The 15,695-nt window shown below is 41.3% G+C and overlaps 1 protein-coding gene across 1 annotated transcript in view; it reads left to right on the top strand.

The window, feature by feature from the left end:
- Positions 1–15,695, top strand: part of LOC311102954 (arf-GAP with SH3 domain, ANK repeat and PH domain-containing protein 3-like) — a 55,815-nt gene that overhangs the window by 10,810 nt on the left and 29,310 nt on the right. Inside the window, exon 3 of the mRNA XM_084144452.1 lies at positions 1,969–2,114. Within this exon, the coding sequence (XP_084000578.1) occupies positions 1,969–2,114 (146 nt within the window). The remainder of the gene's footprint in view (positions 1–1,968; positions 2,115–15,695) is intronic.

Below are 15,695 nucleotides of genomic sequence, written 5' to 3'. Positions count from 1 at the left end.
ATGATTCCATATGTGTTATTTCATAGTTTTGATGTCTTCACTATTATTCTACAATGTAGAAAATAGTCAAAATAAAGAAATACCCTTGAAGGAGTAGGTGTGTCAACCTTTGACTGGTACTGTATGTAAAGACACGATTTAAATTGAGAATAGTCTGATGGGTGAGAATATTATCACTTGTGAATGATGCTCAGTGTGTGCAGTCTAAGACAAGAAACAGCGACTTTTTCAAATCATAGTCTCATTTAGAACTAGCCCATAGGCCTATATGTTTTGATTTAGATTTAAACGTTTAAAACCTTACCTATTATATTTAATCTTGCTATTCACATTAATCGTATTATTGTGTGCATACTCCGTGCCGGCCGTGTTCTATTGGTCAGTCACCGGGTTGGCTCATAACACCAGCCACACTACACGATAAAGGCAAAGAAATTCTGACACTTCCAGAACTTTCAGAGCCTACGACCGCACGTAGCGGCAGACCTAGACCCTGTCACATTGAAAGAGCCAAGACATCTGACAATCATTTGCGACCTAAGATTTTGCCTACGACGTGGACATTTTGTCAAAAGACAGCTAAAATCATACAGTCTGCAAAGGCCTTTAATTTGTGTTCAGGAAATGGCCCCTCTGTGTGTGGTTTATTCCCTTTAAAAAAAGGTATGGATTAGTTAGACCAGGGTTTCGTAATAAACTTTTTCAGCTTGGGAACCAAATGAGAAATTCAGTGTTTTCCTAGGACCCGGGCTCATGAAAAAATGCCCCCTTTTGGGGAGCCTAAGCAATATTTAGTTAGGGGTTCCCCCACCTCCTGGACAAATTGATTTACTGGCCCCTCTCTTGACTGCGGAGAGAAATGTACGTTTTAAAGTACATTTCCTGCAATTCTACACTTTGCCATGGGGAGATTTTTTTCTCTCCAGTTTTACAGCTAATTTCCTGCAATTCTACAAATTTAGCCCTGATTTATGCCATGTTAATATGATATCTGAGTGAGAGTGACCAATCAATGGGGGCACCCTGGAGGTCAGAGCCCCTGGGCACGTGCCCTGCGTGCCTGGTGTGTATTCGGCCATGATAGCTGACTAGAATAATTTACCAATCCAAAAATTGTTAGCTGGCATGGCTAATTGAGTGACTGTCAGTGACTGGGGCGGGGGGGGGGGACACAAACACACACTGTATATAGTGTTTTGCAATGGTATTTGTTTGGCATTAGGTTGCTAAGAGAAGGACAAACTGAATTGCTTTCATGGAGGACTGGCTTGACCAGACAATTTATTTTCATCGTGAGCAAAAGCTATTGGTTTTCTACCCAGAGTTGAAAAGAAAATGTTGGGATCCATTTAATAAACACAGAGACCAGCAAAATGGGTAAAAGGGTGTGGTGATTGCATTCTTGTGGATAAAACCTGGTACTTTCACACTCATTTATGGTAAATACTGCAAGCAACTTCAATGGCTAATTTCTCTGAACGGGGGGGAACATCCAGATTCACAGTTAATTAATTAGGATTTGAAGAAGCAATACTCCAAACTGCAGCTCCATACAACTCAGAAATAGAGAACCGATACTGTATACTGGTTGTTGGGAGGGATTGGCGTAGGGTGTGGGGGGGTCCATGGGGGCTTTTGACAATTTTATTGGATTCCTCATGTCTTACTCAACCGTAGGAAGAAATTTGGTCCAATTTGGATATTGGGTACTATATTTGTTAAATATTATGTGAATCCTATAAATTAACAGGGTCAATTTGGGTGCAATCAATTAGCTTAATTTCTCAGATCAATTCAAATTTCAACAAAATAAAAGTTTCAAGAATGCTAATCGTATTGGTTTCCAACTACCGAAATGATTTCAGAACAATCTGAGATGGTGGGTGTCATGGCTTGCTAAAATGACATGGAATGACTCAAAAGGCAGCATAGGATGGAAACAACAATTAAATGTGTTTGCGGTTCTAGGTCACGCGGAGAACAAGGAGCAGTACATCGACGTGCTGGAGAACCTGGGGAACAGTCACCTGACCCAGGACAACAACGAGGTGTCCACAGGGTTCCTCAACCTGGCTGTCTTCACCAGGGAGGTCACCGCACTCTTCAAGAACCTGGTGAGAGTAGAGGGGAGACTTTGGAGGGATAGGGTGTAAGAGTTTGAGGGAAGAGTGGGGGAAGACTTATGGGAGGTGGAGGAGAGAAGCAATAGGTGCAAGATGTCAGAAGAGTTTTGAGTGATAATAGGGGGGAGACATTTTTAGAGGATAAGGGGGTGGGGGTAAGAGTCTGGGGGAGGACAGGTAAGGCACTTTGGAAACATGGATGAGAGAAACTTTGGGGGAAGGGGTAGGGAATGCGTTTGGGGAGTTGGGTAGGGAGAGGTGCGGGAATAACCTTTTGGATCTGGGGGAGAGGCATGGCTGCAGAGTTTGGAGTGATCAGTGTTGATGTAGTGATGGCATTGAGAAGGGGGAAGAGAGAAGGGTATAGTTCAGAGGGAACAGGGCTTTTGAGAAGACTGAGACAGACGGTGATTTGTTATTGGATGTGGGTGGTGACAGAACAGATGTTGTAAAGTTGGGGTGTATTCATAAGTAGGCCACTGTTGCAAAACGTTTACTCCAAACTGAAAACTATTTTACAACGAAAACTAGTTTCTATTGTACAAATTCAGGTAAGTACCTCCCCATTTCTTCCGTTTGGTTCCTAGTGAATACACCCCTGGGTGACATCTAGGAGAGCTGCTAGAGGTGACAATGGGCTGTTACTAACACCAATGCAGTATTCAGATCCATAAACGTTTGGAGTTGAGCTCCATCAATGACCTAAGGTAGATGTACAAATATACACTGAGTGTACAAAACATTAGGAACACCTTCCTAATATTGAGTTGCACCCCCTTTTGCCCTCAGAACAGCCTCAATTCGTCAGGGCATGGACTCTACAAGGTGTCGAAATCGTAGTAGCGTTGCAGTTCTTGACACACCCAAACCGGTGTGCCTGGCACCTACTACCATACCCCGTTCAAAGGCACTTAAATATTTTGTCTTGCCAATTCACTCTCTGAATGGCAATTAATACACAATCAATGTCTCAAGGCTTAAAAATCCATCTACACTGATTGAAGTGGATTTAACAGGTGACATCAATAAGGGATCATAGCTTTCACCTGGATTCACCTGGTCAGTCTGTCATGGAAAGAGCAGGTATTTTGTACACTCAGTGTAGAATAGTCCTAATCCATCATTGTCTGGTTATGTAAACTCATTCTATTTCTATGATATAAATCTTCTCCCTCACACATATATAGTACTTAATGTCTGCAGCTCTACACATGAATAGTGCTGAGTGGTCCTACCGCCATCACTAAGCTGTGACTTAGTCACAGCTGGAGGGTCAAAGGGCCCCCTTTTTAGGGAGAGGAGTGGTGAGGAAAGACCCCACTTTTGTATCAGCAGTGTGTGTGTGCATATATGCTTGAAGGAGTGAGTCGTGTGTGTGTGTGCATACATGCTCGCAGGAGTGTGTGTGTGCGTTGTGTCGGGGGGATAGAAGAGCTGCAGGAGAGCACCGCTGGCCCCTCCGAGAACTGGAACCCTCCCACTTGATAGTCGATTATTATTCATCCCAGGCCTCTGTGTTGGGAGTGGACAAGGCCCCTCCCCTTTTCTCCCCCCAGCTGTCAATCAAAGTCCCCCTCTCAGGACCTCGGAAGTGCTAGAGGAAACTGAGGAAACGAATCCAAAACACTACCACTGTTTGATTTAGGGGCTTTTACAGTAAACTGTGTGTGGCTGTGCGTTTGTATGTGTGTGCGTGCTCTGAAAGAGGGTTGTTTCACTGTTAAACAGAACAGAGCCTTCTTTCCACTTCCTCAGTTCTCGGAAGCCAATCAAAACAAAGACAAATTTGAACTTTTGAAAGTTTGCATTAATTTCTCAAGGTGATCCCAAGGGTGAACTCAGAAGGGGGAAATAGTTTACTTTTGTTTACCTACAGAGCTGCTTCAGTACAGAATATGTTGTTTTTGCACTGAACTAGGGTTGCAAAATTCCATTAACTTTCCCAAAAGTCCCAGGTTTTCCTAAAAGCCTGGTTGGAGGTTTCCAGGTTTCCTTCTTCCAACCGGGCTTTCTAGAAAACCGGGGAGTTTTGGGAAAGTTACCGGAATTTTGCAACCCTACACTGATCAGTCAGTTAATCAGTACATTTGTAAATCAGTAGGATCTACAAAATGGGTCAGATGTTTTGTTTATTTGAGTGATTGTTTCCATCAAGTGATATCACTTCATCCAGCATATGAGGTACATCAAACTGTGGGCAGAAAATTGTGAATGTATTACACTGAACAAAAATATATTTGCAACAATTTCAAAGACCATACTGAGTTTGGTATTGGTATTTTATTAGGATCCCCATGTAGCTGTTGCAAAAGCAGCGGCTACTCTTCCTGGGGTCCACACAACATGAAACATGACGTAAGACAGAACATTAATAGACAAGAAAAGCTCAAGGACAGAACTACATCAATACAAATAGAAAAGGCACACGTAGCCTACATATCAATTCATACACACAAACTATCTAGGTCAAATAGGGGAGAGGCTTTGTGCCGTGAGGTGTTGCTTTATCTGTTTTTTGAAACCAGGTTTGCTGTTCAATTGAGCAATATGAGATGGAACGGAGTTCCATGCACTAATGGCTCTATATAATACTGTACGCCGCCTTGAATTTGTTCTGGATTTGGGGGCTGTGAAAAGACCCCTGGTGGCATGTCTGGTGGGGTAAGTGTGTGTGTCAGAGCTGTGTGTAAGTTGACTATGCAACACATTGTTTCTTATTAAAAGAAGTGATGCGGTCCGTCTCCTCAACTCTTAGCCAAGAGAGACTGGCATGCATAGTATTTATATCAGCCCTCTGATTACAATAAAGAGCAAGACGTGCCGCTCTGTTCTGGGCCAGCTGTAGCTTAACTAGGTCTTTCCTTGCAGCACTCGACCACACAACTGGACAATAATCAAGATAAGACAAAACTAGAGCCTGCAGGACTTGCGTTTCTTTTTTGACATCACACGCCAAAAAGCATCTCTTTATTACGGACAAACTCTCCCCATCTTTACAACCATTGAATCTATATGTTTTGACCATGACTGTTTACAATCTAAGGTAACACCAAGTAATTTAGTCTCCTCAACTTGTTCAACAGCCACACCATTCATTACCATATTCAGCTGAGGTCTAGAACTTAGGGAATGATTTGTACCAAATACAATGCTCTTAGTTTTAGAGATGTTCAGGACTAGGGCTGTGGCGGTCACGAAATTTCGTCAGCCGGTGATTGTCAAGCAAATAACTGTCGGTCTCACGGTAATTGACCGTTAATTAACAAACACATTTAGCATCTCCTGGCTTCCACACACAGCCTACAAGCCACTGATGCAGACCTTTGGAACATCTACATTTTATAAAGTCTAATAAATCCAGGTAATATAGCCTACACCATCACAATAAATCCATTATTTATTTTAGACCGGTCTAAAGAAGCATGGTATGAAGAAAATGTAGTCTATTTCAGATGAACAGAATAGCATAATCTGAGTTGTCCTGATCTGGCTATGCCATATGGCTGTGGGCTACACAAGTTCATTTAGCAGACAAGATTTTCTTAGAATTCCGTAGCATTATTTTATAGTATGAAGAATACAATTGAACAAAGCGGAATAAAATGGAAAGGATATTTTCTCCAAACGATTTGAGGGAGTGCGCACATGCGGCTATTCTGTGTTGAGCGGTTAACAAAGAAATGGGTACTCCTATATGCTTAATTTAGAGTTATTAATGTAACTTTAGTTGTTCTACAAACGTTGGACTAAATGTTTTGATTTGTAATATATTGTAAGGCTGCATGATGCGACTCTAATGATGATTTGAAAAAAGTCACTTGAAAGGCATGAGCTCTGCTTTGTTTTTTTTGCGCAGGCTGTACACACTTCATTAGTCTCACATTCACAATTTGACAAGCACTTGATAATGCCTCGAATTTCACGGCGGCATCCTCTTTGTGGCTGGAATTCACCCTAAAAAACATCCATGCCTTTTGCGGCCAGTGGTCGTTGTGCCCTTGGCCCGGAGTGCTGCATTGTGCCCTTCTCTCTGAGTGCTGCGCGCTCCTATGCACCCCTCACTCACATGGCTCTCCATCACGTGATCGGGTCTTTCTCACAGGCTACAAGTGAACAGACACATCCGGGACGCAACTGAGCGCGTCCTTATCCAATTCCGAGGTGCATATTGAAAATATTGGAAGTGTCCACATTTACTTTTCGTTAGCCAACAAGATGAGTAGGCCTAACGAACAGCAAAAGCACTAACCTATGTCAATCTACTATCCCCCATAGTAGAAAAGTCGACCTATTCTGTGCAATAAATATTCCAAACATAGTCTGGGACAGTTGTAGGATGCAATAGATCCCAAATTAATACAACCACTAGCATCAACAAAAACTTTGACACAATGTGGCTGACGCAACAGATCAGAACATTTAGCTTGAAATGTTGATAAACTATTAGGCTATTTCTTCACATTATAAGCGCAGCAATGCACACATGGCAGTAGGCTATGAGCGCAAATGTTCCATTAGCGGGAAAACATCATTATCAAAAGTGACTGCAAATGTGATTTATGCATGTAATGCTTTTATTATAAAGGTGCATTTTTATGGTGAAAATGATCTTCCCCAAACTTGAGACTCACGCGCTGCTTATGTATGCCAGTTGGGCTCAAAACCCCTTGTAAAGTGGTTTAATGTGCTTAATTTTAAGAAGTTATTTGGCCACTTTAGTTGTGATACAAACCTTATCAAAACATATAGGCCTATGGGCTAGGATACTTGATTTAATCTTGTCTTTCCATATACTAAATATTATATGTGTGAAATTTGTTTTGATTTAGAATGGACCATTATCATGCACCTGTCTCGAAACAGGGGCAGCAGGAAAAAAATACATGTCATCTATGCACTTAAATAGAGAATGGAGGATGCTTTACCCGTGGTTCATTTTCATGCCAGCCAGGTAGAATATACTCCTGTTGTAAAGATAAACAATGTGCTTAATATTAGGAAAGTAGATAAATAAGTATAGTAGGCCTAGCCTATAGAAAGCTGATGGGATCCTCCTCTTTTTAGTAGAGGCCATCACTCATTGCATAGCCTATAGAAATGTTGCGCAACATGAGCTCATGAAGTGTTTGATTAGATTTTCGAAGACATTTGCATTGACGTCAGAGTGATTAGAGGGACAATCGAGTGCTGAGTACCAGGCAGTTAGCAAGTTTGGTAGGCTACTAATGACCATCAGCATTATCAGAGCTTGGAGAAGCCTAATTACCATGACTAAACGGTCACATGGAATTTGACTGCCTTCATGATTCGTAACTGCCGGTGTGGTGGTAATACGGTCACAGCAACAGCCCTATTCAGGACCAGTTTATTACTGGCCACTCATTCCAAAACAGACTGCAACTCTTTAAGGGTTTCAGTGACTTCATTAGCTGTGGTTGCTGATGCTTATATGGTTGAATCATCAGCATACATGGACAAATGCTTTAATGCCAGTGGCAGGTCATTGGTGAAAATAGAAAAGAGTAGAGTGCCTAGAGAGCTGCCCTGCAGTATGCCACACTTTACATGTTTGACATTAGAGAATCTTCCATTAAAGAAAGCTCTGAATCCATGATATGGCAGTGGCTGAAAAGCCATAACAGAAGTTTTTTTGGTTATTGTCAATAATATCAAAGGCTGCGCTGAAATCGTATAAGTACAGCTCCCACAATCATCTTATTATCAATTTCTTTCAACCGATCATCAGTCATTTGTGTCAGTGCAGTACATGTTGAGTGCCCTTCTGTATAAGCATGCTGAAAGTCTGTTGTTCATTTGTTAAAGGAGAAATAGCATTGTATTTGGTCAAACACATTTCTTTCCAACAGTTTGCTAAGAGCTGGTAGCAAGCTGATAGGTATACTGTTAGAACCAGCAAAGGCCGCTTTACCACTCTTGGGTAGCGGCATTACTTTGGCTTCCCTCCAGGCCTAAGGACAAAGACTTTCCTCTAAACTCAGATTAAATATATGACAGATAGGAGTGGCTATAGTCAGCTACCATCCTCAGTAGCTTTCCAACGAAGTTGTCAGTGCCAGGAGGTTTGTCATTTATAACAATCATTTTTCCACCTCTCCCACACTAACTTTACAAAATTCAAACTTGCAATGCGTTTCTTTAATTATTTGTTTTTTATGCATGAATACGATGGCTCGCTGTTCGTTGTTGGCGTTTCCTGCCTAAATTTGCCCACTTTGCCAGCGAAGTAATCATAAAAAGAATTGGCAACATCAAATGGTGATGAATAAAGCCATCTGATTCAATTAAGGATGTAGTTGAATTTGTCGTTCTGCCCATAATTTCATTTAAAGTACTCAAGTTTCTTTTCCATAATTCTTTATATCATTGATCTTGGCTTCATAATACCGTTTCTTCTTCTTTTTGTTTTTAGTCACATAATTTCTAAATTTGCAGTAAGTCAGCCAGTCAGATGTGCAGCGAGACATATTAGCCACTCCTTTTGCCACATCTCTTTCAACCATACAGTTTTTCAATTCCTCATCAATCCATGGAGCCTTAACAGTTCTAACAGTCAGTTTCTTAACAGGTGCATGTTTATCAATAATTGGAAGAAGCAATTTCATAAATGCATCAAGTGCAGAGTCTGAATGCTCCTTATTAATCACATCAGACCAACAAATATTTTTAACATCATCCACATAATAGTCACAGCAAAATATTTTGTGTGATCTCTGATACACTATTTTAGGCCCAGCTTTTGGAACTTTGGCTTTCCTGGATATAGCCACTATATTGTGATCACTGCATCCAATGGGTACGGATACAGCTTTAGAACAAAGTTCTACAGTATTAGTACAAATGTGATCGATACATGTGGGTGATCTTGTTCCTGTAGTGTTTGTAAACACCCTGGTAGGTTCATTAATAACCTGAACCAGATTACAGGCACTGGTTACAGTGAGGAGCTTCCTCTTGAGCGGACAGCTTGATGAAAACCAGTCAATATTCAGGTCCCCAAGAAAGTAGACCTCTCTGTTTACATGACATACACTATCCAGCATTTCACACACATTATTTAGATACTGACTGTTAGCACTTGGTGGCCTTTAGCAACACCCCAAAAGGAAAGGCTTTAGATGTGCCAAGTGAACCTGCAACCACAACACTTCAATAACACTTGACATAAGATCTTCTCTAAGCATTACAGGGATATGGCTCTGAAAATAAATAAATATATATATATATATATATATATATATATATATACATACATACATACATACATACATACATACATACATACATACATACATACATACATACATACATACATACATACATACATACATACATACATACAGTGGGGAAAAAAAGTATTTAGTCAGCCACCAATTGTGCAAGTTCTCCCACTTAAAAAGATGAGAGAGGCCTGTAATTTTCATCATAGGTACACGTCAACTATGACAGACAAAATGAGGAAAAAAATTCCTGAAAATCACATTGTAGGATTTTTTATGAATTTATTTGCAAATTATGGTGGAAAATAAGTATTTGGTCAATAACAAAAGTTTCTCAATACTTTGTTATATACCCTTTGTTGGCAATGACACAGGTCAAACTTTTTCTGTAAGTCTTCACAAGGTTTTCACACACTGTTGCTGGTATTTTGGCCCATTCCTCCATGCAGATCTCCTCTAGAGCAGTGATGTTTTGGGGCTGTCGCTGGGCAACACGGACTTTCAACTCCCTCCAAATATTTTCTATGGGGTTGAGATCTAGAGACTGGCTAGGCCACTCCAGGACCTTGAAATGCTTCTTACGAAGCCACTCCTTCGTTGCCCGGGCGGTGTGTTTGGGATCATTGTCATGCTGAAAGACCCAGCCACGTTTCATCTTCAATGCCCTTGCTGATGGAAGGAGGTTTTCACTCGAAATCTCACGATACATGGCCCCATTCATTCTTTCCTTTACACGGATCAGTCGTCCTGGTCCCTTTGCAGAAAAACAGACCCAAAGCATGATGTTTCCACCCCCATGCTTCACAGTAGGTATGGTGTTCTTTGGATGCAACTCAGCATTCTTTGTCCTCCAAACACGACGAGTTGAGTTTTTACCAAAAAGTTATATTTTGGTTTTATCTGACCATATGACATTCTCCCAATCCTATTCTGGATCATCCAAATGCACTCTAGCAAACTTCAGACGGGCCTGGACATGTACTGGCTTAAGCAGGGGGACACGTCTGGCACTGCAGAATTTGAGTCGGCGTAGTGTGTTACTGATGGTAGGCTTTGTTACTTTGGTCCCAGCTCTCTGCAGGTCATTCACTAGGTCCCCCCCGTGTGGTTCTGGGATTTTTGCTCACCGTTCTTGTGATCATTTTGACCCCACGGGGTGAGATCTTGCGTGGAGCCCCAGATCGAGGGAGATTATCAGTGGTCTTGTATGTCTTCCATTTCCTAATAATTGCTCCCACAGTTGATTTCTTCAAACCAAGCTGCTTACCTATTGCAGATTCAGTCTTCCCAGCCTGCTGAAGGTCTACAATTTTGTTTCTGGTGTCCTTTGACAGCTCTTTGGTCTTGGCCATAGTGGAGTTTGGAGTGTGACTGTTTGAGGTTGTGGACAGGTGTCTTTTATAATGATATCAAGTTCAAACAGGTGCCATTAATACAGGTAACGAGTGGAGGACAGAGGTGCCTCTTTAAGAAGAAGTTACAGGTCTGTGAGAGCCAGAAATCTTGCTTGTTTGTAGGTGACCAAATACTTATTTTCCACCATAATTTGCAAATAAATTCATAAAAAATCATACAATGTGATTTTCTGGATTATTTTTTTCTCAATTTGTCTGTCATAGTTGCCGTGTAGCTATGATGAAAATTACAGGCCTCTCATCTTTTTAAGTGGGAGAACTTGCACAATTGGTGGCTGACTAAATACTTTTTTCCGCCACTGTATATATATATAGCAACACCTCCCCCATAAGCATTTCTGTCTCTTCTATAGATGTTATATCCTTGTGTTGCTACTGCTGTATCATCAAATTAATTATCTAAGTGAGTCTCAGAAATGGCTAATATATGAACGTTATCTGATGTTAGCAAGTTATTGATTTCATGAACCTTATTTCTAAGAATACATATATTAATATGGGCTATTTTCAGCCCTTTCCTGGGTAGCTTATCAGAGATAGACATAATATGGAAAAGAGCAAACGAAGCAAGAGACACAGGTCCAGGAATGGCAAAGGATTGCAATATTTACCTGGAGCTAACCCTGCAGATAGCACTACTGGGTGATCTGAAAAGTCATAGTCAATCGATCAATAATATAATACTTTTAGCAAAAATGTTTATTTTCAATTTACGATCTGTAGAAACAATGAGAATAGAAAGGTTCAGAACTTTTGTTAAACATCACAGTACAGAAAATATATGGCAAATAGAAATCCAATATGGATGGTGTTAAGAGATAAATGGGAGGTGTTGAATGGAGCTGAAGGATGGGACTAATAACAACAAGATAACTAATGTAACGCATACTGTGTCCATAATAAGTATATAGGTTATAGGTTGAGAGCTTTTGTAAAAGAGCACCGTAAAAAAAATATGGCATATAGAAGCAAACCAGATGGACATCATGAAAATGATCGGAGGAAGTTCAGGAGTAAAAACAAACAAAATATAATTATTGTAGAATTTGATTGTGTCCATAAAATGTACATAGTATGTATGGGCTGGAAGTAGAGGCCTAAGCGTTGTTGTTTACTCCAATTGGGGAAGGGGTGGTGGGGTTGGAAAGTAATGAAGGGAAATATAATATTTAAAAGGATGTGTGTGTGTATATATATATATATATATATATATATATATATATATATATATATATATATATACACACATACATACACACAGTGAGGGGAAAAAAGTATTTGATCCCCTGCTGATTTTGTACGTTTGCCCACTGACAAAGACATGATCAGTCTATAATTTTAATGGTAGGTTTATTTGAACAGAGAGACAGAATAACAACAAAAAAATCCAGAAAAACGCATGTCAAAAATGTTATAAATTGATTAGCATTTTAATGAGGGAAATAAGTATTTGACCCCTCTGCAAAACATGACTTAGTACTTGGTGGCAAAACCCTTGTTGGCAATCACAGAGGTCAGACGTTTCTTGTAGTTGGCCACCAGGTTTGCACACATCTCAGGAGGGATTTTGTTCCACTCCTCTTTGTAGATCTTCTTCAAGTCATTAAGGTTTCAAGGCTGACATTTGGCAACTCGAACCTTCAGCTCCCTCGTCAGATTTTCTATGGGATTAAGGTCTGGAGACTGGCTAGGCCACTCCAGGACCTTAATGTGCTTCTTCTTGAGCCACTCCTTTGTTGCCTTGGCCGTGTGTTTTGGGTCATTGTCATGCTGGAATACCCACCCACGACCCATTTTCAATGCCCTGGGTGAGGGAAGGAGGTTCTCACCCAAGATTTGACGGTACATGGCCCCGTCCATCGTCCCTTTGATGCGGTGAAGTTGTCCTGTCCCCTTAGCAGAAAAACACCCCCAAAGCATAATGTTTCCACCTCCATGTTTGACGGTGGGGATGGTGTTCTTGGGGTCATAGGCAGCATTCTTACTCCTCCAAACACAGCGAGTTGAGTTGATGCCAAAGAGCTCGGTTTTTGGTCTCATCTGACCACAACACTTTCACCCAGTTCTCCTTTGAATCATTCAGATGTTAATTGGCAAACTTCAGACGGCCCTGTATATGTGCTTTCTTGAGCAGGGGGACCTTGCGGGCGCTTCAGGATTTCAGTCCTTCACGGCGTAGTGTGTTACCAATTGTTTTCTTGGTGACTATGGTCCCAGCTGCCTTGAGATCATTGACAAGATCCTCCCGTGTAGTTCTGGGCTGATTCCTCACCGTTCTCATGATCATTGCAACTCCACGAGGTGAGATCTTGCATGGAGCCCCAGGCCGAGGGAGATTGACAGTTATTTTGTGTTTCTTCCATTTGCGAATAATCGCACCAACTGATGTCACCTTCTCACCAAGCTGCTTGGCGATGGTCCTGTAGCCCATTCCAGCCTTGTGTAGGTCTACTATCTTGTCCCTGACATCCTTGGATAGCTCTTTGGTCTTAGCTATGGTGGAGAGTTTGGAATCTGATTGATTGATTGCTTCTGTGGACAGGTCTTTATACAGGTAACAAACTGAGATTAGGAGCACTCCCTTTAAGAGTGTGCTCTAATCTCAGCTCGTTACCTGTATAAAAGACACCTGGGAGCCAGAAATCTTTCTGATTGAGAGGGGGTCAAATGCTTATTTCCATCATTAAAATGCAAATCAATGTATACAATTTCTGACATGCGTTTTTCTGGATTTTTTGTTGTTATTCTGTCTCTCACTGTTAAAATAAACCTACCATTAAAATTATAGACTGATCATGTCAGTGGGCAAATGTACAAAATCAGCAGGGGATCAAATAATTTTTTTCCCTCACTGTATATATACAGTGCAATGAAAAAGTATTTGCCCCCTTTCTAATTTTCTCTACTTTTGCATATTTGTGATACTGAATGTTATCAGATCTTCAACTAGAACCGAATATTAGATAAAGGGAACATAAGTGAACAAATAACACAACAATTACATATTTATTTCATAAACAAAGTTATGCAACACCCAATTCCCCTGTGTGAAAATGTAATTGTCCCCTTACACTCAATAACTGGTTGTGCCACCTTTAGCTGCAATGACTCCAACCAAATGCTTCCTGTAGTTGTTGATCAGTCTCTCACGTCGCTGTGGAGGAATTTTGGCCCACTCTTCCAAGCATGAACTGCTCGTTTCACATCCTGCCACAACATCTCAATTGGGATTAGGTCTGGACATTGACTAGGCCATTCCAAAACTTCCTATTTGTTGCTTTTTAGCATGTAGACTTGATTGTGTGTTTTGGATCATTGTCTTGCTGCATGACCCAGCTGCGCTTCAGCTTCAGCTCACAGACGGATGGTCTGACATTCTCCTGTAGAATTCTCTGATACAGAGCAGAATTCATGGTTCCTTCTATTAAGGCAAGTTATCCAGGTCCTGAGGCAGCAAAGCATCCCCAAACCATCACACCACCACCACCACGCTTGACCTTTGGTATGATGTTCTTACTGTGGAATGCAGAGTTTGGTTTTCGCCAGGCATTACTGGAAACTTGTCATCCAAAAAGTTATACTTTTGAATCATCTGTCCATAGAACGTTCTTCCAAGTGTCTTGATGATCATCCAGGTGCTTTTTGGCAAATTTGAGTCAACTTTTTGGACGAGATGGGTCCCATTATGCCTGCCGAAAACCAAACACTGCATTCCACAGTAAGAACAACATACCAAAGGTCAAGCATGGTGGTGGTGGTGTGATGGTTTGGTGTGATGGTTTGGTGGTCTGAAGCTGAAGCGCAGCTGGGTCATGCAGCAAGACATGTGGAGAAAAAGTGGAGAAAATTAGAAAGGGGGCAAATACTTTTTCTTAGCACTGTGTGTGTATATGTGTGTGTGTGTGTGTGTACGCACACTCACACACATATATATTTGCGAGAAAAAAAAACATATGGGGGGTTGGAAGTGATGCAGACAATTACATTGATGGAAGTTACAATCTATCTGAAATATTAAAGCTGATCTACCCCTTAAAGAAAAAACAAAAAAAAACAAAGCAAGAGACAAATATACATTCAGCAGTCCATTAATCAGTTGGTGTGTGTAAGTGTGTGTGTGCTGCGGGGTTGAAGCTACGAACCCATAGGCTTGGCTCTCTCATCCCTTCCAGGCCTTTGGGAGGGTGGACAATGAGCCTGTCATAGCAGATGTAAGCAATGTCCCCACACGCTCTGGCAGCTTTCATGGCTGGGATAAGTTATTTCCTCTCTGGCGCACAGCTTCAGGATAGTCCTCGTTGAGGAAGATATACGTTCCTCTCAAGTTCTTTGCTCTTTCCAGAACAGCTACCTTGTCCTTTACCACTATCGGCCTGGGCATCTCACCTGGGCCTGTGGTGGGTTTTCCAGTCCTGTGGGCTCTACCTCAATCTTCCTGTGGTCCATCTTCAATTTCTCAGAGATAATTTCCCTCACTTTGTCCTCAGTGGGAATCTCGTGGAGATTCTGCAATTCCGTCCACAACCATGTTCCGCATTGATTGTCCCTCAAGAGAGTCTGATTTATCGGTCATTGTTATCATGACTTACAGATTGCTGTCATCTTGCCGTTCTCCTGTTTCAACTCATCGAGCTGACCCTAGGGGAAATGCAAACTGTTCTTCAGGTCCTGGACACCTCTGGTCAGGTCATCCATTATTTTATTAGTTGACTCCACCAGTATTTGGACAAAACACTTGAAGCTGTTTTCTTGTTGTAACAACTGCTTGTAGAACTCCATTTGTTCGTTTTTAAAAGATCCTTCACCTGTGATCGAGAGACACCACTGTCCTCAACGGTACTCCCGCCGGCTTTTGTCTTTGCCATGGTAGCATTGTAGGTTATGCTGTTACTCCTCACAGTTCCAGACAGGGCAGGTCA

This window comes from Coregonus lavaretus (assembly GCF_964263955.1).
Source record: "Coregonus lavaretus genome assembly, chromosome: 27".
Classification (NCBI taxonomy): domain Eukaryota; kingdom Metazoa; phylum Chordata; class Actinopteri; order Salmoniformes; family Salmonidae; genus Coregonus; species Coregonus lavaretus.
Note: the sequence above shows the minus strand (reverse complement) of the source record. Positions and strands in the feature narration are given on the sequence as shown.